Here is a 24,248-nt window from a genome sequence, read left to right as displayed (position 1 = left end):
CGTAAAGCCTATTATAAATCGGACAAAGCGGTTCGATTACCAATATTCTAAGCTGAAGAATGGTGTATAACACTTGTATTTTCACAAATGTTTAATATTACTACTTTTGTATTTTGAATTTTGAGCTCTGCAATTTCACCGGATGTTGGCTCGGTGGGACGCTACCGTCCCACCTGCCCCAAAGAGGATATGGCAAGAACAACTCAAATAAGCAAAGAGAAATGACAGTCCATCATTACTTTAAGACATGAAGGTCAGTCAATACGGAACATTTCAAGAACTTTGAAAGTTTCTTCCAGTGCATTTGCAGCAACCATCAAGCACTATGATGAAACTGGCTCTCATGAGGACCGCCACAGGAAAGGAAGACCCAGAGTTACCTCTGCTGCAAAGGATAAGTTCATTAGAGTTCAGATGAGTGAGGATAAGTTCATTAGAGTTCAGCCTTGAGGGCTAAATAAATGCAACATAGAGTTCAAGTACAGACACATCTCAACATCAACTGTTCAGAGGATACTGCGTGAATCAGGCATTCATGTTCGAATTTCTGCAAAGAAACCACTACTGAAGGACACCAATAAGAAGAAGAGACTTGCTTGGGTCAAGAAACACGAGCAATGGACATTACACCGATGGAAATCTGTCCTTTGGTCTGATGAGTCCAATTTTGAGATTTTTGTTTCGAACTGCCGTGTCTTTGTGAGACGCAGAATAGGTGAACCAATGATCTCTGCATGTGTGTCTGTGATTTATTTAGAATTCAAGGCACACTTAACCAGCATGGCTACCTCAGCATTCTGCAGCGATACGCCATCCCATCTAGTTTGAGCTTAGTGGGACTAACATATCTTTTTCAACAGGACAATGGCCCAACACACCTCCAGGCGGTGTAAGGGCTATTTGACCAAGAATGAGTGTGGTGGAGGGCTGCATCAGATGACCTGGCCTCCACAATCAGCGACCTCAACCCAATTGAGATGGTTTGGACGAGTTGGACCGCAGAGTGAAGGAAAAGCAAGTGTTCAGCATATGTGGGAACTCCTTCAAGACTGTTGGAAAAGCATTCCAGGTGAAGAAGGTTGATAGAATATGCCAAGAGTGTGCAAAGCTGTCACCAAAGGAAAAGAGTGGCTTCTTTTTAGAATCTAAATGAAAATATATTGGTTACTTGTTGGTTACTACATTATTCCATATGTGTTATTTCATAGTTTTGATGTCTTCACTATTATTCTACAATGTAGAGAATAGTAAAAATAAAGAAAAATCTTTGAATGAGTAGGTGTGTCCAAACTTTTGACTGGTACTGTATGGCTGTGTGCTCTTCAGAAGGATAGGAATACTCCATAGCACTTTGATTACAATAAACAGAACAGGGGATTTAAACAAAACCACACCATTAAACCATCGCTGTCCCTCCTCCTCCACTTACAGTACTAAGCCAGACTGGATAAGTGGTTTATACAGGTGTGTGTGTGTGTAGTTAACAATCAGCGTGTTTTTCAGCGCTGTGATGATCGGAGCAGAGGTACTAACGGACATACAAAAGGAAAAAAAAACATTACTGGCAGCCATGTTTGCACTCTGTCTTCGCACACATGCAAGCACAGTGGAGCACGCACGTCCACACGCACGCACGCACGCACGCACGCACGCACGCACGCACGCACGCACGCACACACACACACACACACACACACACACACACACACACACACACACACACACACACACACACACACACACACACACACACACAGTGGAGCCAGCAGTGGAGTTTTGCGGACAGGACGACAGGTTAATAAATTGAGGGGCCGCGTGGCACAGGTGATGGTGTGACGCCTCCCCTCTCTCTCTCTCTCTCTCTTCCTCTCTTGTATCCTGTATTTATGCTCCACGACTCATTTCTCCTCTTTCATCTGTCGTTTCGTCTCCTGTCCTCTGCCCTGACGTTCTCATCCATCTTCCATTTCTGCCATATCTCACTCTCTCCCTCCTTCCTTTTGCCCTCTGACAATGATCACTCTCTCCCTGGGGCCATGGGAGCTGGATGTATAGGAGGGAATGGTGGAGGAGGGGGTTGAGGGAGGAGTAGGATCTAAGGGTGCAGTGTTATTGGAACAGGCGAGTCATTTGGTTCTGAGAATGAGAAGAGCCTGGTAGCTACATGGAGCGAGGTCAGAGTTCATGGGGAGGAGAAAGTACAACAGTGAAACCAGATCTGATTCCCAGCAGGCGACTCAGCGGGGGAGCAGTGATAGGGTCTGTGTGTGTGTAAACAGGGGCAAGGAGCAGTTAGCTACTTACGTCAGTGGCTAGGGACCCTGCGCTGTCCATGACGGGGGCAGGACTACGATGCTCATAGTGCTGCAGCCTCTCGTGGATCTGGAGAGACAGAAACAAAGGAGAGATTGAGAGAAAGAAAAGATAGATCGTGGTGGTGAGGGAGGGGTTGGAGGGTCAGCGGGGGAGGCTGGGCTAAGCAAACATACACAGGGCAGGCTAGGGTGCCAGTTGAGGTAGCTGGTGTCTGCGCACACACACACACACACACACACACACACACACACACACACACACACACACACACACACACACACACACACACACACACACACACACACACACACACACACACACACACACACACACACACACACACTCACCCTAGAAAGACACAAACTAGAAACACACATCAGACTGCTTTAGTACTGTTCAGTTCATTCTCCAAATGTACAATCAATCCCCTTCTCATCCACCCACTGGATTTGCTGTAGTGGGTATGGATTACTAAACATTTCAACAGCTTCACAACATACTTCATTATCAATATCAGCACTGCAACATCAGAACCCAGTGTTAGTCCTAGGACAGGAAAGTAAACTGTGGGGGGAAAAAACATGTTTTAACACTTTACACAGACAGACACACATCTCTCACTGCTATCATCACAGAGAGAAAGAGCCAAAGATGAAGAGGGGGAGAGAGAGAGAGAGAGAGAGAGAGAGAGAGAGAGAGAGAGAGAGAGAGAGAGAGAGAGAGAGAGAGAGAGAGAGAGAGAGAGAGAGAGAGAGAGAGAGAGAGAGAGAGAGAGAGAGAGAGAGAGAGAGAGAGAGAGAGAGAGTGGAGCGATCAAAAGATGGGGAGAAAGAGAGAGCGAGTTAGAGAGAGAGAGAGAGAGTGGAGCGATCAAAAGATGGGGAGAAAGAGAGAGCGAGTTAGAGAGAGAGAGATAGGAATAGAGGGAGCGAGAGGAACAGAGGGAGAGAGAGGCTGATGTGATCAGATCTGTCAGTGACATCAACCCAGCTGTCATGTGTGATGTACGACCTGCTGTCGAAGAATGCGACGACAACACAGGATGTTGTCAGAGCCAATCAATTATCGGAGAGGGAGAACCACTCCCCTACTGCTTCTCGCTCCATCCCTCTATCCCAGGAAGAGGGTGTGGAGCTGGGCCAAGGGTTGAGTGACAGCTGGGCCCAGGCCATGGATCCTCGATTATTCCTGGATGTCCCTGCAGCCAACCGACATTCCAGCACGACGAGGCTGGGGGAGTAAAGCCCTCTGGCTTGGGTGACAGTGACAGAAGAAACCTGGCTTGGAGATCATGAAGCCTGATGGGCCTACGCAGCACGGCACTCACGCTCTCTGTCTCTCGCTCTCTCGTTCTTTCTCTCCCCCTCGCTTGCCTCCTCCTTCTATTTCTCTGCAGACATGGAGCACTGACAAACCACAACCAGAGAATCCCTCACTAGGAGGAGGATAATAATGAGATGAGGATGAGAGAGTTTGTTTTCTGACACGTTAACAACTACAGTTGCTGTGTTATTAAAACATCTGTTTCTCTCTCTCCCTAGCTTTTTTTCATTTCTGTCACCGACCAGGGTAAAAAATGTAGGGGATTTTATTTGAACAAAACATCATGGTGTTTGTCAGTTTAGTCATTTAGCAGACGCTCTTATTCAGAGCAACTTACAGGAGCAATTAGGGTTGAGTGCCTTGCTCAAGTGCACAGACAGATTTTTCACCTTGTCGGCGCGGGATTCAAACCACTCTTAACCGCTAGGTTACCTGCAGAGCATTGCAGATCGACTATGGTGTTTTTTATAGAAGGGAATTAGGTTGCAACATAGCTAAACTAGAAGAACTCTTCATATATTGAGAAGGATGTCATCTATGATGAGGAGAAGTGCACAGATCAGGTTGCAAAGCTACCAGTAGTTTACCAAAGTTACTGGAATCTTCAGTAATTTTTGGTAATTAACAGAAAATCTATAGCAATCTATCGTAACTTTGGAAATTTATACTTGAATTACAAAAAAAACTAAACATGAATAGTATTAATTTTACAGTATATCTGTTTCCTTTTGACCATGAGTTTCTTCTAAAAAGACCTACTGTATGATTCAAGAGAAAATTGCCTAATAAATGAAAAGGGCAATCAACAGACCCACAAGTAACTGCTGCCCCTCATGATACATTAAGATTTTTTGTGGCCCCCACCCCCATCAAAGTTGCCCATCCTTGCCCTATATAGTGAACTACTTTCGACCAGGCCCATAGGGTTCTCGTCAGTAGTAGTGCACTATATAGGGAATAGGGTGCCATTTGGGACACACGATCAGACTAAGGCTTGGGACAGGGATGCCTCTACGGCAGACAGAGGCTTGATAGCCCAGAGAATCAAACAAATCTGAAGGCATGGATTTAAAGATCAACATTACACAGGTTTGACACACTTTCTGACTTAATATATAACTGTGCTCTTATGTAGGATACTGATAGCCAGTATGAATCACATTGCAGACAGAGGACTAGGTGCTGTTCTACAGTAGCCTAATCTCTTCAGCCTACAGGGTTCATGATCCTCACCCCACAGCCCATAAAAGGGCACAGGAGAAGCTCTAGTTACTTCATCTGTCCTGCTGCACATCCATCTATCGCTCTGAAAAACAAGGTGAAAGAATGTCACTGTCTTGTGCCTTCCAGCATTCCAGAATGAGAATCACATCTGCTTAGCTAGTTCCACCGACTCCGAGTTACCAGGAACCGGTCTGTTGCTTCGTTACTGTGGAATTTCTCTGCTAAAATGTGAGATCCAATGGCAATGCTTTTTATTTACAACTACAGGACCGCATCCAAACGGCGCCTCGGTCCGTGAGTGGAGCAGAGGACAGGAATGCATCTGTCCGCCTGCCGATCGGGCCCAGGTCAGAGCCAGCGCCGTCACGTATTTTAAAGTCATTACGAGCTGCTTTACATATCATAGCTGCATACTTCAGGCCCCCAGCGATACACTGCTAGTGCTCCTGGCAGGCAGAAAGTGTGTGTGTGTGTGTGTGTGTGTGTGTGTGTGTGTGTGTGTGTGTGTGTGTGTGTGTGTGTGTGTGTGTGTGTGTGTGTGTGTGTGTGTGTGTGTGTGTGTGTGTGTGTGTGTGTGTGTGTGTGTGTGTGTGTGTGTGTGTGTGTGTGTGTGTGGCGGTGGAAAAACCTCAGGTCTGTAACACAGAGGTAGTGTGTAACAGCCAGGCAACATCAGGTCAGGGGCTAAGCTAAACCCAGAGTAGAACTAGAGGCTAGGGATGACTCCCAAATGGCACCCTATGCCTCCCAAATTTCCCCTATATAGGCTAGTGCACTACTTTCGACCAGGGCCCTTAGGGCTCTGGTCAAAAGTAGTGCATCACATAGGGAATAGGCCATTGGGGATGTATTCAAAGGGCTAGAGGCAGGAGAATGCACAGCCACAGGCAAGAATCAAAGGCAAGGATTCTGACTGCAGTGAGGAGAGGACGGAGCAGGATGACAAATACAGAATTTCCTCTTTTAAAAGAGCGGTGGAGTCACTCACCCGCAAAACGCTGCCTAGATGCTCAGAGCAGAGCGGAGGTCCCTGAAGTGAGGGTCTTACAGGGATGAATGTGTACTTTTACAGGGAGAGGCGCTTCAGAAAACAGGCTACAATGAACCAGTGTGTCCTGATCTCCCAGTGGAGCCCCCAGGCCAGGTTGTGTCCCGTTCCATAAATACCATACAGGATTAAAATACACACAGCAATACACTAAACGTAAACACAAGAATAGGAATAGGAACCCTGAATTGGGGGTGATGTTAATGTTTGAAATAGGAGAACATTTCCAGAAGGGATTTAAGCCACCCTAAGAAGACAACATCAGTCTTCCTTATCTTCAGTAATTAGTCTTGGACGTCAACCCCTGCTGTGGGTCAAAGTCATGGTTACCAGGTTTAAAGTTTTGTCTGTAACCCTGGCTTCAATGGCAGGGAACCCCTGTGGCATGGCAGTCCAGTACCAACACTCTAAGGAGGGCACAGAGGAGAGGCAGACCACAGGAGAGCACATCCTCCAAAAACACCAAAGGGACAATAACAACTATCTGGCTGAGCAGCAACAACGAGAGACAGAGAGAGAGAGAGAGACAGAGAGAGAGAGAGAGAGAGACAGAGAGAGAGAGAGAGAGAGAGAGAGAGAGAGAGAGAGAGAGAGAGACAGAGAGAGAGAGACAGAATGAATGATGGAAGGAGAGATGGTGAAGGATGAAGAGGAGGAGAGAGAGAGTTGAAGAGAGAGAGAGAGAGAGAGAGAGAGAGAGAGAGAGAGAGAGACAGAGAAGAGAGAGAGAGAGAGAGACAGAATGAATGATGGAAGGAGAGATGGTTGAAGGGAGAGAGAGAGAGAGAGAGAGAGAGAGAGAGAGAGAGAGAGAGAGAGAGAGAGAGAGAGAGAGACAGAGAGAGAGAGAGAGACAGAGACAGAATGAATGATGGGAGGAGAGATGGTTGAAGGAGAGAGAGAGAGCGATAGAGAGAGAGAGAGAGAGAGACAGAATGAATGATGGAAGGAGAGATGGTTGAAGGGAGAGAGAGAGAGAGAGAGAGAGAGAGAGAGAGAGAGAGAGAGACAGACAGACAGACAGAGAGAGAGAGAGAGAGACAGAGAGAGAGACAGAATGAATGATGGAAGGAGAGATGGTTGAAGGGGAGTTGAGAGAGAGAGAGAGAGAGAGAGAGAGAGAGAGAGAGAGATCAGAGAGAGAGAGAGAGAGACAAGAGAGAGAGACAGAGACATAAAGAATGATGGGAGGAGAGATGGTTGAAGGAGAGAGAGTAGCGATAGAGAGAGAGAGAGAGACAGAATGAATGATGGAAGGAGAGATGGTTGAAGGAGAGAGAGAGAGAGAAGAGAGAGAGAGAGAGAGAGAGAGAGAGAGAGAGAGAGACAGAGACAGAATGAATGATGGATGGAGAGATGGTTGAAGGAGAGAGAGAGAGAGAGAGAGAGAGAGAGAGAGAGAGAGAGAGAGAGACAGAGAGAGAGAGAGACAGAGAGAGACAGAATGAATGATGGAAGGAGAGATGGTTGAAGGGGAGAGAGAGAGAGAGAGAGAGAGAGAGAGAGAGAGAGAGAGAGAGAGAGAGAGACAGAGAGAGAGAGACAGAGACATAATGAATGATGGAAGGAGAGATGGTTGAAGGGAGAGAGAGAGAGCGATAGAGAGAGAGAGAGAGAGAGAGAGAGAGAGACAGAATGAATGATGGAAGGAGAGATGGTTGAAGGAGAGAGAGAGAGAGAGAGAGAGAGAGAGAGAGAGAGAGAGAGAGAGAGAGAGAGAGAGAGAGAGAGTCAATTGGCCACAAGAGGTGCTCTTGAGCTAATTTGAAAGTTAATTTGAAAGCGCGAAAGAGACAGAAAGAAAGCAAAAGAGAGGGAGAGACAGAAAGATGGAGGTAGTGAGAGATGAAAGAGAGGGCTGGATTGTGTTTCGACTTGCAGGACCCACGAGGAGGTCTGGAGCTCCTGGTTAACGTCGTCTGGCCAGAGGCGCTCGGCATGACCCCTCCACTGCTCTACTCAACCCACCCACCCGTCCTCTTCACCACCTCTCCATCCCTCCACTCCTGTTTCCAGCAGTAGCCAACGGAGTGTATCCAGTATCCAGTATCCAGTATCCAGAATCCATTGGTGGCTACAGAATCCATTGATCACTACGGCTACTAACTCCAGAACACCTCATCAACCCCTCTCAACATGGAGGGAAAGAGACTCAGTGAGGAGGACTGTACCAAGTAGGGGAGACAGGCCAGGAGACCAGACAGACAGGCAGACAGATGTGCAGGCTTGAGACTAAAATGCCTGTCAGTCAGTGTTTACCCAAGAACCCAGGTTAGCCCTTAGTCTCACAGAGCCAGAGAGGAAGAGGAATGCTGGCTGCCTGGCTGTGTTCTCATCTTCTCTCACACCGGGTTGGCTTACAGCAGAGCCCTGGAGATGGCTTGGTCTGGTCTGGCTTGGTGACCTGGACATTGTGATTAGAAGCTTTAGATAGAGCATTGAGAAGGCCATCCTCAACCATCTAACTGCCACTGAGCACTAGCTCAAAGACTTTCAAATTAGCTCAAGAGCACCTCTTCTGGCCAATTGACCCTTAAAACAACCATACAATGGTAATGTAGACAGCACTTGAGAGACTGCTGAGGGGAAAGAGGCTTACTGTTGTGGTGGTGTTTTGTAGTTGTAGTGTAGTTAGGCTGCTGCCTCCTCCACCGTGCCTTCGCAAGGAGACAACACCAAATCAATGTGTTGAGCGTTACTGATACCTGTCGCCCTACTGAATTTGACCTCTCAGCCTTCCTCTGGAGGTGGCTGAAGCGGAAAAGGAGCGTAGGGAGCACCTTGCCTTGAGGAGGCAGGCCGGTGCACGGAGGTCTGATTCAGGACTGGCGCCTAAGCTCCGGATCTGCTAGGAACATGCTCGGCTCGTTTGACGTGGAAAAGGCCTGGAGAATGTGACAGCTTATTAAGAGCAGATGCACTGGGGGAGACAGAGGGAGAAAGAGAAGGGGTCCAGGTTGCTGTGACAGCCATATCATTAAGTTAGTTAGAGGATAGATTTCCTTACGGAGCACTACGCAGCTAGGAAAGTGAGAGTGTTGGCTGCTGGGTAAGAGGACCCCAGAGTAGGCCCTGTTTATTCTGCATGGGGAGACAGAGACAGTGCACTCCCTGCTGAAGGAGACACTAGAGGAGTCCAGGGGCTCATGCACACACACCTAAACCCAGTCCTAAAGAAATACAGACCGCCAATGAGCCAAACACCTTTAGTACAGTACGGGGTTTCTAATTGCATTTTTAATTTCCAATATTCAATTTCATTATACGTAAAATAAAAACAATGCAGTGATTTAACCCTAACCCATTTATTCCACGTGGCATTTATTTTAACAAGCTAATTCAAAAGATGTATACAGGCAATTGGGTTGAAAACAAAACTAGTCGCTTAGAGAATGTTCAGGACAAAATGGCGGATAAACTACACACATCCCCATAATGGAGGTGGTAGGAGCTAGGAAGCAGTGTTTTAGTTCCAGGTTAGAGGTTATAACAGTGGTGTTTTCACACAGACAAGTTCACCACAGTAGTCCTAAACCTGGAGTAGTGGACTGCCAACTCATATCTAACAGACAAGAAGTTGAAGCTATAGGTAAATGGTAAATCAACCTATTATCGATCTCCAAAAACCCAGCAGCCATGGTTCAAGCCTTTGAGTTTCCAACCCATTCTACGCTCAATAGGCCACGTGTCTGGGTGAGTGACTGGGGTGAGCTCGTCTACTTTCTCTACTTTTTTTCCTACTGTACCTACTGTACCTATCACAACCCCGTTCTGTTTTGGGCCCTGTCCGCTGTCTGCCTCGGTCTTGGCTCTGTCTGTAGCAGCTTGTTTGTCTACATTGAGTATGATGTTTCACACGTCACACTGCGCTTGTCCATTAAACAGATAAGAAAATGTTTGGATGGCAGCCTAAGCACCGGAGTATAATGTTGCTGTGAGGACAGGGGGTTTAGTTTAGATGCGATATCGCTTTTTAAACCATAAATAACTACCTTAAGTCAATAAGTATAGGCCTCTACTCTCTGAAGAGCAACGTAGTAAATTGAACCACTTTAGCTTTCTACAGTTATTAGTGTCTGTCAATGTACAATAAGCACATTGCATTTATGTTTGTATGTGTAAAAGTGAATTAATTTATAGCAGGACCCATGTGTAATTGTCCTCTCACTTGCCTGCGTCAGTTGTCACTGTTTGCACCCTATTGATAAGGGCTGCCCAATTCCGGCCCTAGAGGCCCGAAACAAGTCTGGTTTTCATCCCCCCCTTCTAATCAGGGACTAATTCAGACCTGGGACACCAGGTGAGTGCAATTGACTAACAGGTAGAAACAAAACTTTCTCCAGGACTGGAAATGGGCAGCCCTTATCTATAGGGTGCATACAGTGACAACTGACGCAGGCAAGTGAGAGGACAGTTACACATGGGTCCTGTTACCCAGAGGAAAGAGTCTGTATCCTAAATGGCACCCTATTCCATATGTAGCACACTACTTATCCCTATGGGATGGTGCACTATATTGGAATAGGATGCCATTTGAGCTAGGGGCCCTGGTCAAAAGTAGTGCACTATGTAGTGAATAGGATTCCATTTCGTATGCAGACAGAGGCTAACGTTCCCTCCACAACCCTCAAGTGTTTGCTCAGGGGCCTCAGAGGAGGTCCCGTTCCCCCTAAATAATAAATGAGGGGCTCAGCTGCAACCTGGCCCAGGGATGTGCTAACCGCAGGCAGCACGAGTTGATCTCTCAGCTGGAGGAGGCTTCTGAGCCGAGCCCAGAGCCCCAGACCCAGAGACGATTTGCTGCTTTTTATTGCTGCGTGGCCGTACAGGGTGTGGGGTATTGGAGTCTGTGTGTGTGTGTGTGTGTGTGTGTGTGTGTGTGTGTGTGTGTGTGTGTGTGTGTGTGTGTGTGTGTGTGTGTGTGTGTGTGTGTGTGTGTGTGTGTGTGTGTGTGTGTGTGTGTGTGTGTGTGTGTGTGTGTGTGTGTGTCGTGCTGGGTTTAGATGGCTCAGAGGGTATACTGTACATTCTGAAGCTAGGAGCTAAGCCAGGAGGGTTGAAACAATGTCCTTCCTGGGATCTCCCAGTAGTGCTGGAGGGCTGGATGGGATGAGGTCTGTAGACAGGTCCAGGATCAGACACAGACACCGTCTGAGGTAGAGTGGAGGTGGAGAGGGCAGCCTATGGCTGGTGAACCCTTGCCCTAGTCTTCCTATGCATATGTTCTCCTTGACTGTTGCTGCTTGGAAACATTCTATGTAGCCAATTTGTGTGCAGCCTAGGCCTATGTCATGGTTGTGTTTTTATGACTAAGACTGCAGTTAAATAATTTGTTTGACCATATAAATTATATGAAGTGACTAATCCATGGAATCATTACATTCCAGTTCAAGTGAGACCATATATGCAATGACCACAAACTAGTCATTTGCACCAGAGACTTCAACTAAAGCTAATGCACGTCTCTAACGAGCCAACGCTAAGGCACCTTTCCATGTCATTAAAGCATTTCAGCATTTGAAGAGCAAACAGCTCACGACCACTTCAAGAGCTCTACAGTATACTGGCAAGTGTCTTCACTGACATTTTGCGACCTCTCCCGGTCGGAGTCTGTAATACCAACATGTTTCAAGCAGACCACCATAGTTCCTGTGCCCAAGAACATTAAGGTAACCTGCCTAAATGACTACCGACCTGTAGCACTCATGTCTGAACGGCCAGGCACCACTCCAACACCAGCCAATGACACAACAGTGGTAGGCCTGATCGCCGACAACGATGAGACATCCTATAGGGAGAAGGTCAGAGACCTTACAGTGTGGTGCAAGAACAACAACCTCTCCCTCAACGTGATCAAGACAAAGGAGATGATTGTGGACTATGAGCACGCCCCCATTCTCATTGGAGGGCTGTAGTGGAACAGGTTGAGAGCTTCAAGTTCTTTGACGTCCACATCACCTACAAACTAACATGGTCCAAGCACACCAAGACAGTCGTGAAGAGGTCATGACAAAACCTATTCCCCCTCAGGAGACGGAAAAGATTTGGCATGGGTCCTCAGATCCTCAAAAGGTTCTACAGCTGCACCATCGAGAGCATAGTGATGGGTTGCATCACTGCCTGCTATGGCAACTGGTCGGCCTCCGACCGCAAGGCACTACAGAGGGTAGTGCGTACGGCCCAGTACATCACTGGAGCCAAGCCTCCTGTCATCCAGGACGACTATGCCAGGCGGTGTCAGAGGAAGGCCCTAAAAATTGTCAAAGACTCCAGCCACCCTAGACTGTTCTCTCTGATACCGCACGGCAAGCGGTACCAGAGCACCAAGTCTAGGTCCAAGAGAGTTCTAACCCCAATCCACAAAACTCCTGAACATCTAATCATATGGCTACCCAGTCTATTTGCACTGCTCCCCCCTTTACGTTGCTGCTACTCTCTGTTATTATCTATGCATAGTCACTTTAATAACTCTACCAAAATGTATATATTACCTCAATTATCTCGACTAACTGGTTGACACATTTTTGTATTTTTCTTAAAATTGCATTGTTGGTTAAGGGCCTGTAAAGCATGTCACTGTAAGGTCTACCTGTTGTAATTCAGCGCATGTGACAAATACAATTTCATTTTATTGATATCAGGGAGGGAAGCAAGTGAGGCTTCATCGCAAATGGCACCGTATTCCCTATATAATGCACTACTTTTGACCATAGCCCTATGGATCCTGGTCAAAAGTAGTGCACTGTATAGGAAATAGGGTGCCACTTAGGATGTAGATGACTGACTGCCAAGCCTAGCCTATTAGCATCTAACTAGAGCAGAATGAAAGGGAAAAGTGACCGACCACAAACGAGGCTGCTCAGGGCTCACGCTGAAGGCCTGCTGACAGAAAGTTGGTCTCCGACCGCCCCGCACCTGATTCAGGTGGAAATTGAACGTTGTATTATATTTCCTGTGGCTTTTTGTGGAGCGAGGAACTTGGCGAGGGAACAGTAAGAAAGGGAGGAATTTATAGAAAGCACACTTGAGTAACTCACTTTAATTTGAAAGGAAGAAGAATGTCTGTGTCGTTTTAGCTCGGAAACACACACCGGGCTATTACAGATCCAGTACAGGCTCTACTTTCTGTCATGCAGCTGGGGCCGTTGCTGTGCCGATTAAAAGTCTGCAAAGTAGTGCACTGTGCAGAGGCTCTGGATGCATCCCAAATTGCACCCTATTCGATATAGTGTGCTATGGGTCCCTGGTCAAAAGTAGTGCACTATAATGGGAATGGGGTGCCATTTGGGATGCAAACTCTGTGAACTTGGCCTCGACTGAAAGACTATATTAGACAATATTTGTTTCATCTCCATGACATAATCTGATTAACAGGGACGTTAGGGGCCCTACTGTCTGTCTGGAAGGGCATTCTGCACAACATCAACATGTAAAAAAAAAAGTGATGTAATCAACGACTACATTTTTAAAATTGGAGCTATGAAAGTCTATCAAAAAATGTAAAAACTGATTTGCAATAGTATTTCAATCTGAAAGAAGTATAGTTTGAAATGCATCAGAAAGGTTTTGGGATGTTCAGAGAGTTCATTGTTCATTGGGAAGCCACGACCCCTAGTTTGGGAAACGCAGTGCAACCCCTCTCTCGCTATCACTTTCTCCCTCCCTCACTCTCGGTCTTCTTCTAGCTCTGCTAGGGATTCAGTCCTAACCAGGCACCCAGCCATTCGATGCTCCACAATAACCCAGGTGAGACCTGATGGTTACCATATGAGCAGGAACAGCCTGAGCTGTTTAAACGTCAGATTACTAGGATGTTTTCCCTGCTATTAGCCTCTTCCAATACCTCTATTTCTCAGCCCTGTGTAGTGACGGGTGAACTCTGGATCTACAGAAGTGTGTGTGTGTGTGTGTGTGTGTGTGTGTGTGTGTGTGTGTGTGTGTGTGTGTGTGTGTGTGTGTGTGTGTGTGTGCGTGCGTGCGTGCGTGCGTGCGTGCGTGTGTGCGTGCGTGCGTGCGTGCGTGTGTGCGTGTGTGTGATCAGGTAGTAGGGTTTAAGGTAATGGTGTCACTGACGATAGCCATGTTCACCTGAGCAACGGCGGTTTCTTTCTGCCAGGCAGGCTCACCTGTAAGGTGGGTGGGTTGTCCGGTACTGTACGCTGTCTCTCTCCCTCTCTATCTATGTCTGGCAGGGTCTGTCGGGCTGACATTCGGGTACCAGGGAAGAAGGAAACACACAGTAACAGGCCAGCCTGTCTGTCTAAAGCAGGATTAGAACAAACACCCCTCCATTCAGCCGTCATTACTAAGACACGCTAACAGCTCATTCAACTCAGCTTTCTTTGAGAAAAGAGAGAGAGAGAAAGTGAAACAAAGAACACCTAAAGATATAAATGGTCTTGTCTTGGAAGAAGAAGATAAATGTGCGTGCTCTCTTTCACGTCACCCTGACTTATTGCCCTGCTTCACGGCTGGGCGGGCCGGGGGCGGGACATCATTCTTCTTTAATAGGGTATAATTTACGCTACAGTAGCGACGGCAAATCAGGCCACATTAGGCTGTAAATCTTGTGGGTATTTATAGATTGCAGCTGACGCGAACCACAGCGTGAGAGCCAGGCAGCCGGTCGCAGGGAGTCGGTGACAGGTTGGCTCAGAAAGTTGGTGACCTGATGGTGGTGGTGGAATTCAGATTGCTAAGTGGATGGTGCCAATTCATTACCGGGACTCAGAATATTAAACATTTAAAAAGCAACCCCTGCTGAGCCCTCTTCTCACTCCCACCCTCCTTCCAATCCTAACTGTCAGCCCTTGACAATCACATTGCTTGTTGGTGGGCTCTCCTCTGTTGAACGTTTCAAACATTTTTTAAGAGAGAGAGGTGGAAGAAAGGAGGAGAAGGAGTGTATGACTTCTTAGATTTGCTCTGTTGGCTCCTCACCAGCCACCAGTCTCTCAGACTCACACATCAGACTGGCATTTCCCGAAACCCAAAACACTTATCCCAGTCAATTCAGGTCCCATCTACCTGCACTGTTCTATTGAGTCTCAGTAGCTGGCAATGGGTAGTTGAGGTTTTCTTTTCTCTTAACAGACTCCCCCTACTGGGGAACTACAGCTACTGCAAAGCCAAGACTGCAAAGTCCAGACTTTTCAACAACTTCAACAGCCTGAGGTCTGTCACTGTGAATAGACACAGGCTTTGAGGTCTTTCAGGGTTTAGGATTGGGAACCAGTAAGGGAACATGAACATATCAGGTGGGGTATGGACGAAACGCAGAAAGCGCTTACGCACAAACATTCAGATTTAAATAACAGTGAGCACGCACGTCCCACGGCGGTTTCCTTTTATAAATCACAATCAACTTGGCGCACGTGAAATTTGGCGCAGGCGAACGCCCATAGTTGTCAATAAATAGTCAGTCTAACGCCCCTAATTAATATTCATCCAAACCGCATGAAGACAATGACAGCAAATCCAGACAAAGGCAAAGAAAAAATAATTGCCCAGTGTGAAATGGAAGTTCTTGTAGGGGAGGTTGAAGCAAGAAAACAAATATTATTTGGTGGACATGTGGGCGTTACAAATGCCAAACGGGTGTTAGAGTGGCAGCATGTGGCGGACGCTGTGAATGCTGCTGGCTCAGAAGGTCAGACCCTCAGAGATAAAAAAGAAGTGATCCGACATAAAAGTGGAGGCCAAAAAAACACACAGCCTTACACAGACAAAGTGTTTGTGCCACGGGCGGCGGGAAAGGGGATATCGGAGCTCAACCCCCTTGATGAGCGACTTGCCGTTATTAAGAGGGATCCCTTCTGAGTGGAGTAGTGACGGAGGTGGAGGGGGAGGGGGACACGGACATGCAAGACGCACCGGCTGATGTATAATTAGTATTCCCTTGTTTGAATAGAGTAAACCAAATGTATTCAAGTTGTGTTTAAACATTTATTTACACAAACAATTGTGACATCTAATTGTTTTTAGTCGCTGCGTGTTCCAGCGGGGTCGGAGGTGCTGCATCTGAGCAGGAGCTGAGTGTTCCAGCGGGGTCGGAGGTGCTGCATCTGAGCAGGAGCTGAGTGTTCCAGCGGGGTCGGAGGTGCTGCATCTGAGCAGGAGCTGAGTGTTCCAGCGGGGTCGGAGGTGCTGCAGCTGAGCAGGAGCTGAGTGTTCCAGCGGGGTCGGAGGTGCTGCATCTGAGCAGGAGCTGAGTGTTCCAGCGGGGTCGGAGGTGCTGCAGCTGAGCAGGAGCTGAGTGTTCCAGCGGGGTCGGAGGTGCTGCATCTGAGCAGGAGCTGAGTGTTCCAGCGGGGTCGGAGGTGCTGCATCTGAGCAGGAGCTGAGTGTTCCAGCGGGGTCGGAGGTGCTGCATCTGAGCAGGAGCTGAGTGTTCCAGCGGGGTCGGAGGTGCTGCATCTGAGCAGGAGCTGAGTGTTCCAGCGGGGTCGGAGGTGCTGCAGCTGAGCAGGAGCTGAGTGTTCCAGCGGGGTCGGAGGTGCTACAGCTGAGCAGGAGCTGAGTGTTCCAGCGGGGTCGGAGGTGCTACAGCTGAGCAGGAGCTGAGTGTTCCAGCGGGGTCGGAGGTGCTACAGCTGAGCAGGAGCTGAGTGTTCCAGCGGGGGCGGGGGTGCTGCATCTGAGCATCTGAGCAGGAGCTGAGTGTTCCAGCGGGGTCGGAGGTGCTGCATCTGAGCAGGAGCTGAGTGCGCCCAGCCCCAGCGTCTCCACTGCACCTCGTCCCTCACAACCCTCCAGCGGCCGTGTCCTCACAGATGCAGTCCTGCAAACGCAGAGAGACACCATCGACGCTATTAACGAGGTTGCCAAGGTGTTGAAGTGGTTGCCAAGGAGTTGGAGTGGGACAGGCACGGCTTGGATTCTGCGGGTGCTTCTTCTGTAAAGCTGGGCCCACTACAGCACAGAGATCCAAGATAACATCTCTTGGTAATCGGAACTGGCTCATAAGCCACTCATTATCGTCTCTGAAAATTCGCTCTCTCCGAATTCTTCCAATCGCCAAATCTTCCAACAGAGCCAAAGCAGCCATTGTACATTGTAATTGAATGCCTTTTATTACATTTACATTTACATTTAAGTCATTTAGCAGACGCTCTTATCCAGAGCGACTTACAAATTGGTGCATTCACCTTATGACATCCAGTGGAACAGCCACTTTACAATAGTGCATCTAAATATTTTAAGGGGGGTGAGAAGGATTACTTTATCCTATCCTAGGTATTCCTTAAAGAGGTGGGGTTTCAGGTGTCTCCGGAAGGTGGTGATTGACTCCGCTGTCCTGGCGTCGTGAGGGAGTGTGTTCCACCATTGGGGAGCCAGAGCAGCGAACAGTTTTGACTGGGCTGAGCGGGAACTGTACTTCCTCAGTGGTAGGGAGGCGAGCAGGCCAGAGGTGGATGAACGCAGTGCCCTTGTTTGGGTGTAGGGCCTGATCAGAGCCTGGAGGTACTGAGGTGCCGTTCCCCTCACAGCTCCGTAGGCAAGCACCATGGTCTTGTAGCGGATGCGAGCTTCAACTGGAAGCCAGGGGAGAGAGCGGAGGAGCGGGGTGACGTGAGAGAACTTGGGAAGGTTGAACACCAGACGGGCTGCGGCGTTCTGGATGAGTTGTAGGGGTTTAATGGCACAGGCAGGGAGCCCAGCCAACAGCGAGTTGCAGTAATCCAGACGGGAGATGACAAGTGCCTGGATTAGGACCTGCGCCGCTTCCTGTGTGAGGCAGGGTCGTACTCTGCGGATGTTGTAGAGCATGAACCTACAGGAACGGGCCACCGCCTTGATGTTAGTTGAGAACGACAGGGTGTTGTCCAGGATCACGCCAAGGTTCTTAGCGCTCTGGGAGGAGGACACAATGGAGTTGTCAACCGTGATGGCGAAATCATGGAACGGGCAGTCCTTCCCCGGGAGGAAGAGCAGCTCCGTCTTGCCGAGGTTCAGCTTGAGGTGGTGATCCGTCATCCACACTGATATGTCTGCCAGACATGCAGAGATGCGATTCGCCACCTGGTCATCAGAAGGGGGAAAGGAGAAGATTAATTGTGTGTCGTCTGCATAGCAATGATAGGAGAGACCATGTGAGGTTATGACAGAGCCAAGTGACTTGGTGTATAGCGAGAATAGGAGAGGGCCTAGAACAGAGCCCTGGGGACACCAGTGGTGAGAGCGCGTGGTGAGGAGACAGATTCTCGCCACGCCACCTGGTAGGAGCGACCTGTCAGGTAGGACGCAATCCAAGCGTGGGCCGCGCCGGAGATGCCCAACTCGGAGAGGGTGGAGAGGAGGATCTGGTGGTTCACAGTATCGAAGGCAGCCGATAGGTCTAGAAGGATGAGAGCAGAGGAGAGAGAGTTAGCTTTAGCAGTGCGGAGCGCCTCCGTGATACAGAGAAGAGCAGTCTCAGTTGAATGACTAGTCTTGAAACCTGACTGATTTGGATCAAGAAGGTCATTCTGAGAGAGATAGAGGGAGAGCTGGCCAAGGACCCACCCATTTGATTGTCAAAGCTACCCAATTGCATAACATAACCTTCAGGTGTGTCACGACTTCCGCCGAAGTCAGTCCCTCTCCTTGTTCGGGCGGTGTTCGGTGGTCGACGTCACCGACCTTCTAGCCATCACTGATCCATCTTTCCATTTTCCATTGGTTTTGTCTTGTCTTCCTTCACACCTGGTTCCACAATCCCATCAATTATATGTTGTGTATTTAACCCTCTGTTTCCCCTCATGTCCTTGTCGGAGATTGTTTTATTGTATGTGATTGTGCTAGTATGTGTTGGTGTGCGACGGGTTTTGTACCCACTTTGTTATTTTTATATATTTTGTTTTTTGGAGTTTGGTCAGCACTTATTAAACAACTCCGTTTTATACCAAGTTCGTTCTCCTGCGCCTGACTTCCCTGCCACCAACACGCACCCACGACAAGGTGTGGTAATTACCCTGATTGTAACTGACAATGATAGGGCAATTATCACATTGACAGCTCTGCGCAACGAACATGTGATGACAATATATGAAACTGCGCACTCGTATCTGCCCGACTGAGGCATCGAAAACAGCTTTGTTTCATCGCAAATTGTCCTACTGTTTAACTTTTTATGAGAATACATAAAAGTATTGTTTAATGCAAGTACATGGAAGTATTGTTTAATAATTACAGATCCAATTAAATATGATTCCCAATTAAACTGTACAACAAATTTGAGGGGTTCTTTTGCAAAAACCGATATCTCCGTTTGTATTTATTATCCTAAATTATGTTTTTGTGTGTGTGTTTTTTTTATGTGCACTCCAGGGAACTCTTCATATATAATACGTGAGAGGTAATATTTCAGTTTATTTTACATCAATTTCACACCGTTTCTCGAGTTTCATCCTTCTGCAGTTTCTCATTTCTGCAGTTTATGTGCGTATGTATGGGTCAAAGTGTCCGTGGAGGGACCGCACATTCTCCCGTCAAGTTTGCTTAGAAAGTGGCGTACGCCTTCTTTTGTGCCTACGCAACGTTTATAAATGAGGCCCCAGGTGAGGTCCACCCACATGCCTGCCTAAATGTTATGGAAATGTGACCACAATCTTTACCATAATTATATCTGTACCATTTTACATGAGCTTGTCTTTGGGCTGACACAATCTGCACTTTGAACATATGCAGACCTACCCATCATTATCTGGTGAAAATGCCTTCGTCCAAAGTCATGCATAACAAACTGAGCATAACATGTCCCTGTTTGGTTTCCTAAGTCAACCTCAGGTCTTTTACCCAAGCATCTGAGCTATTTCATAAATGTGTCTTAAGTCACACATTATTCCCTATAAAGTAGTGCACTATAGGGAATAGGGTGCCATTCACGATGCACCCATAAAAACACATTGCCAAAATCTCAAACGACACACCTGTAAACGTAATACTAAAGATGAAAAGAAGAAAAGTGAGCACTAGTCGTGGAGGCTGATACTGCATGTAAACCCTGGGCTTTGTCCCTAAGAACAGAGGGAGGAATAGAGGGAGAGTATATAAATAGAGGGAGGATAGAGGGATGAATTACAGAATAGAGGGAAGAGTGGTGCTGCTGACTACAGTACAGAAGGCTGCTGTAGTCTGCAGACACACACAGAGAGGGGGACAGACAAACTGCAGGCAGACTGCAGCCTGTTGTACTGAAGGCATGTGGTTCCCTCGTTAGAACTGTTTGCCAGAGAAATAAAGTTATCAAGTGTGCTCATCTCCTCATCTCCTCATCTCCGGAGCTATCTGTTTCAACAACCCTGCCGCCTGGCCTGGCCCAGAGAACCACTTCAGATAGAGAGAGAGGAGGAAAGGAGACAGTGACTTGAGAGAGAGAGGAGGAGAGGTTGACTGAGAAAGAAGGAGGAGTGTGTGTGAGAGAAAGGGAGAGAGACATGATAGGTGAGAGAGATGGAGGGAGGCAAAAAGACAAAGAAAGAGTAAACTCTTCGAAAAAAAGGGTTCCAAAAGGGTTCTGTGGTTGTTCCCATAGGAGAACCCATTTTGGTTCCAGGTAGAACTATTTTTGGCTCCATGTAAAACCCTCTGTGGAAAGGGGTCCACATGGAACCCAAAAGGGTTCTAATCTGGAACAAAAAGGGGTCCTTCAAAGGGTTCTCCTATGGGGACAGCCGGAGAACCCTTTTTGGTTCTAGATATCGCCCTTTTTTAAAGTGTAGAACAATGAAAAGGAGAGGGGGAGAGAGAGAAGAATAAAGGGAGGGATCTCTTGATGATCCTAACGCTACCCTTACATACACATGCAAGCATGCACACACACACACCCCTCTTTAGAGGATGAAGAGCGGAAAATGGGAAGATGTAGAGTAGGTTTACCTTGACCAGCGAGTGGAGGCTCCTCTCTCCGAACATGTCGTGTATAAAGGTGCTGTCGTCCGGGCTGTCAACATGGGGCTGGAGCTGGGAGGGCAGGGCAGACAGCAGCTCATACAGGTCTGGAGGCACAAAGAGAGGGAAAGAGGAGGAAACGACACAGTCAGCGGTCATCAGATAACACACACTGTGAGAGACAAACAAAACACACACACACAGAGACAGAAAGACAGACAGACACACTCAAACACATTCGCACACACAGACACAAAGAGCTAAATACCCTCAAAGTTCTCAAGGGGAAGATGAGGGGGGAAGGAAGTTCTAGAAAGTATCACCAACCCAGGTTAAAGCGACCATGGTGTTGAGCTGCTCATGTCTACAGAGAGTCCTTCACTGGACCAGACCAGAACAGGTCAGCAGGAGGCAATAAGCCACTTCCTCTCACGGCTCGGCACTACCTGCCTTTGTCACAGCACTTCTTGTTGTTCCAGGAACTCCACAGTCAATGTCACACACATGCAATTAATCCCACAAATAAATCAATCTCAGTCTGTACTGAAATACTATTTTTGCTTTTATCCCAATTCAAGTATTTTTTCAACGTTATTACAATGGTTCTAGTTTTTGAGTCTGAAAGGGCCTCAGTATTCTGGTTAACTACTGGCTGTTTTGGTTCTGGAAACCCTTTAGTGAGTGTAATTGTCGATCGAGTATTGGGTCTGGATGGAAATGCCTCAGTCTAAGACCTGCTGTCCTAGGACTAAGTGGAGCGTGGTTGTATTGGGACCATACACTACCGGTCAAAGGTAGAACATCTACTCATTCAAGGGTTTTTCTTTATTTTTACTATTTTCTACATTGTAGAATAAGAGTGAAGACATCAAAACTATGAAATAACACATATGGAATCTTGTAGTAACCAAAATGATACTAAACTTATCAATATATATTTTATATTTGAGATTCTTCAAATAGCCACCCATTGCCTTCATGACAGCCTTGCACATTCTTGGCATTCTCTCAACTAGCTCCACCTGGAATGCTTTCCCAACAGTCTTGAAAGAGTTCCCACATATGCTGAGCACTTGTTGGCTGCTTTTCCTTCACTCTGCGGTCCGACTCATCTTTGTGAAACGCCTGTCTCCTCTGAACAGTTGATGTTGAGATGTGTGTCACATTCTGACCTTAGTTCTTTTGTTATGGCTTTGTTTTAGTATGATCAGGGCGTGAGTTGGGTGGGTTGTCTATGTTCCTTTTTCTATGTTTTGGGATTTCTGTGTTTGGCATGGTATGGTTCTCAATCAGAGGCAGCTGTCAATCGTTGTCCCTGATTGAGAACCATACTTAGGTAGCCTGGTTTCACTTTTGAGTTGTGGGTGATTATTTTCCGTGTCAGTGTTTGTTCCACACGGAACTGTTTCGGTTTTGTTATTTCACGTTGTCGTTTAGTTCAGTGTTCATTATTCTTATTAAAGAATATGGACACTTACCACGCTGCACATTGGTCCTCCGATCCTTCCTACTACTTCTCCTCGTCATGATAGCCAGTTTCATCAAAGCAATTTATGGTTTTTGCGACTGTACTTGAAGAAACATTCAAAGTTCTTGTAATATTCCGTATTGACTGACCTTCATGTCTTAGAGTAATGATGGACTGTCGTTTCTCTTTGGTTATTTGAGCTGTTCTTGCCATAATATGGACTTGGTCTTTTACCAAATAGGGCTGTATACCCCCCTACCTTGTCACAACACAACTGATTGGCTCAAACGCATTAAGAAGGAAAGAAATCCCACACCTGTTCATTGAAATACATTCCAGGTGACTACCTCATGAAGCTCGTTGAGAGAATGCCAAGAGTGTGCAAAGCTGTTATCAAGGCAACGGGTGGCTATTTGAAGGATCTCAAATATAAAATATATTTTGATTTGATTAACATTTGTTTGGTTACTACATGATTCCATTTGCGTTATTTCGTTGTTTTGATGTCTTCACTACTATTTCACAATGTAGAAAATAGTAAAAATAAAGAAAAACCCTTGAATGAGTAGGTGTTCTAAAACTTTTGACCGGTATACAAAACAATAAGAACACCTGCTCTTTCCATGACACAGACTGACCAGGTGAATCCAGGTGAAAGATTCGATCCCTTATTGATGTCACTTGTTAAATCCACTTCAATCAGTGTCAATGAAGGTGAGGAAACAGGTTAGTTAACCTCTAAAATGTGAAGCAGTTCAATTTGGCCTTTACTACTTAGCCCATAGAAACACATTGAATAACACATTCATAAATGGGGGAAAAAGACTAATAGAGAGAGAGGAGGCACACATCAGAAAGCTCGGGTAAGGTTTTGAAGTGTCTGTCCTATATCTTGGAGGTATAAGAAAGCTCAGGAAATATATATATATATTTTGTGGAAATGTTTAACCCCTTATTTTTGTTGGCACACAACAGAATAGACTCTTAAGGATTTTTAAGCCTCGAGACAATTGAGACATGGATTGTATATGTGTGCCATTTAGAGGGCGAATGGGAAAGAAAAAACATTTACGTGCCTTTCTGTATCAAGAATGGTCCACCCCCCAAAGAACATCCAGCCAGCTTAATTCAACTGTGGGTAGCATTGGAGTCAAAACGGGCCAGCATCTCTGTGGAGTGCTTTGGACACCTTGTAGAGTCCATGCCCTGAGGAATTCAAGCTGTTCTGAGGGAAAAAGGGGGGTAGTGCAACTCAATATTAGGAAGATGTTCCTACTGTTTGGTATACTCAGTGTATTCTGGAACAGTCTAAGGGTCTAAGTAGTGTCTAAGGGTCTAAGTAGTGTATTGGGACTGGTCTAGGTCTATGCTGCCTGGTGAGTAGGTCAGTGTCTGGCCCTGGTGCTGAATTAAAAGCTACTCAGTGTCCATCTGAACCACAGACCATCTCCCCTTAAAACAAACAGCAGCAGACAACTCCACAGGGACTCAACTGGCTTACTCCCTGGATTAGAAGAATGGATTTTATGAAATTATATTTAAAGAGAACCAGATTAAGATCAGGGGAACAACCATCTGAGGGAACACAAAGGCTGCAGCCAAAATGGCACCCTATTCCCCACTAGTGCACTTTGACAAGGGCCTTTTGGATGACGGTAAATGGCTAGCCAAATGACCACGGTCACCGTAATAACTGCTAGAATAGCAAAAAAACAGACAAACACTTTCTCCTCTCCTCCGCTCCTGACTGCATGTGCTGCCATAGAAATGGAATGAATAGAACGGGCGTCCCCATTCAAGTCAATGAAGACATAATAGGTGGATTGGCGGCAATTGCGAGTGTACCAATAGGAGCAAAGCAGGAAGTAAAATATGTGCTGTGATTTGTTGATTCAACTCAACTGACATTACAAAAAAGACATTCCCTTGCATGAGCCATATCAGTTAACATAATTTGAATGAACATTCTACATTACCATGGAAATAATTGCATCACAA

General features: G+C 46.8%; 1 protein-coding gene across 7 annotated transcripts in view; it reads right to left on the bottom strand.

The window, feature by feature from the left end:
• Window positions 1-24,248, bottom strand: part of LOC118383018 (MAGUK p55 subfamily member 7-like) — a 268,329-nt gene that overhangs the window by 140,501 nt on the left and 103,580 nt on the right. For all 7 annotated transcript variants that reach the window (XR_008112793.1, XM_052506919.1, XM_052506917.1 and 4 more), the window contains 2 exons: window positions 20,771-20,889; window positions 2,305-2,382 (listed from right to left, as the gene is read on the bottom strand). Coding sequence is in view for 6 of the 7 variants with exons in the window: in XM_052506888.1 (XP_052362848.1) it covers window positions 2,305-2,382; window positions 20,771-20,889 (197 nt within the window). In the remaining variant the exon portion in view is untranslated. The remainder of the gene's footprint in view (window positions 1-2,304; window positions 2,383-20,770; window positions 20,890-24,248) is intronic.

Source organism: Oncorhynchus keta, chromosome 4 (genome assembly GCF_023373465.1).
Source record: "Oncorhynchus keta strain PuntledgeMale-10-30-2019 chromosome 4, Oket_V2, whole genome shotgun sequence".
Taxonomy (NCBI): Eukaryota; Metazoa; Chordata; class Actinopteri; order Salmoniformes; family Salmonidae; genus Oncorhynchus; species Oncorhynchus keta.
This window is presented reverse-complemented; position numbering and strand designations above follow the sequence as displayed.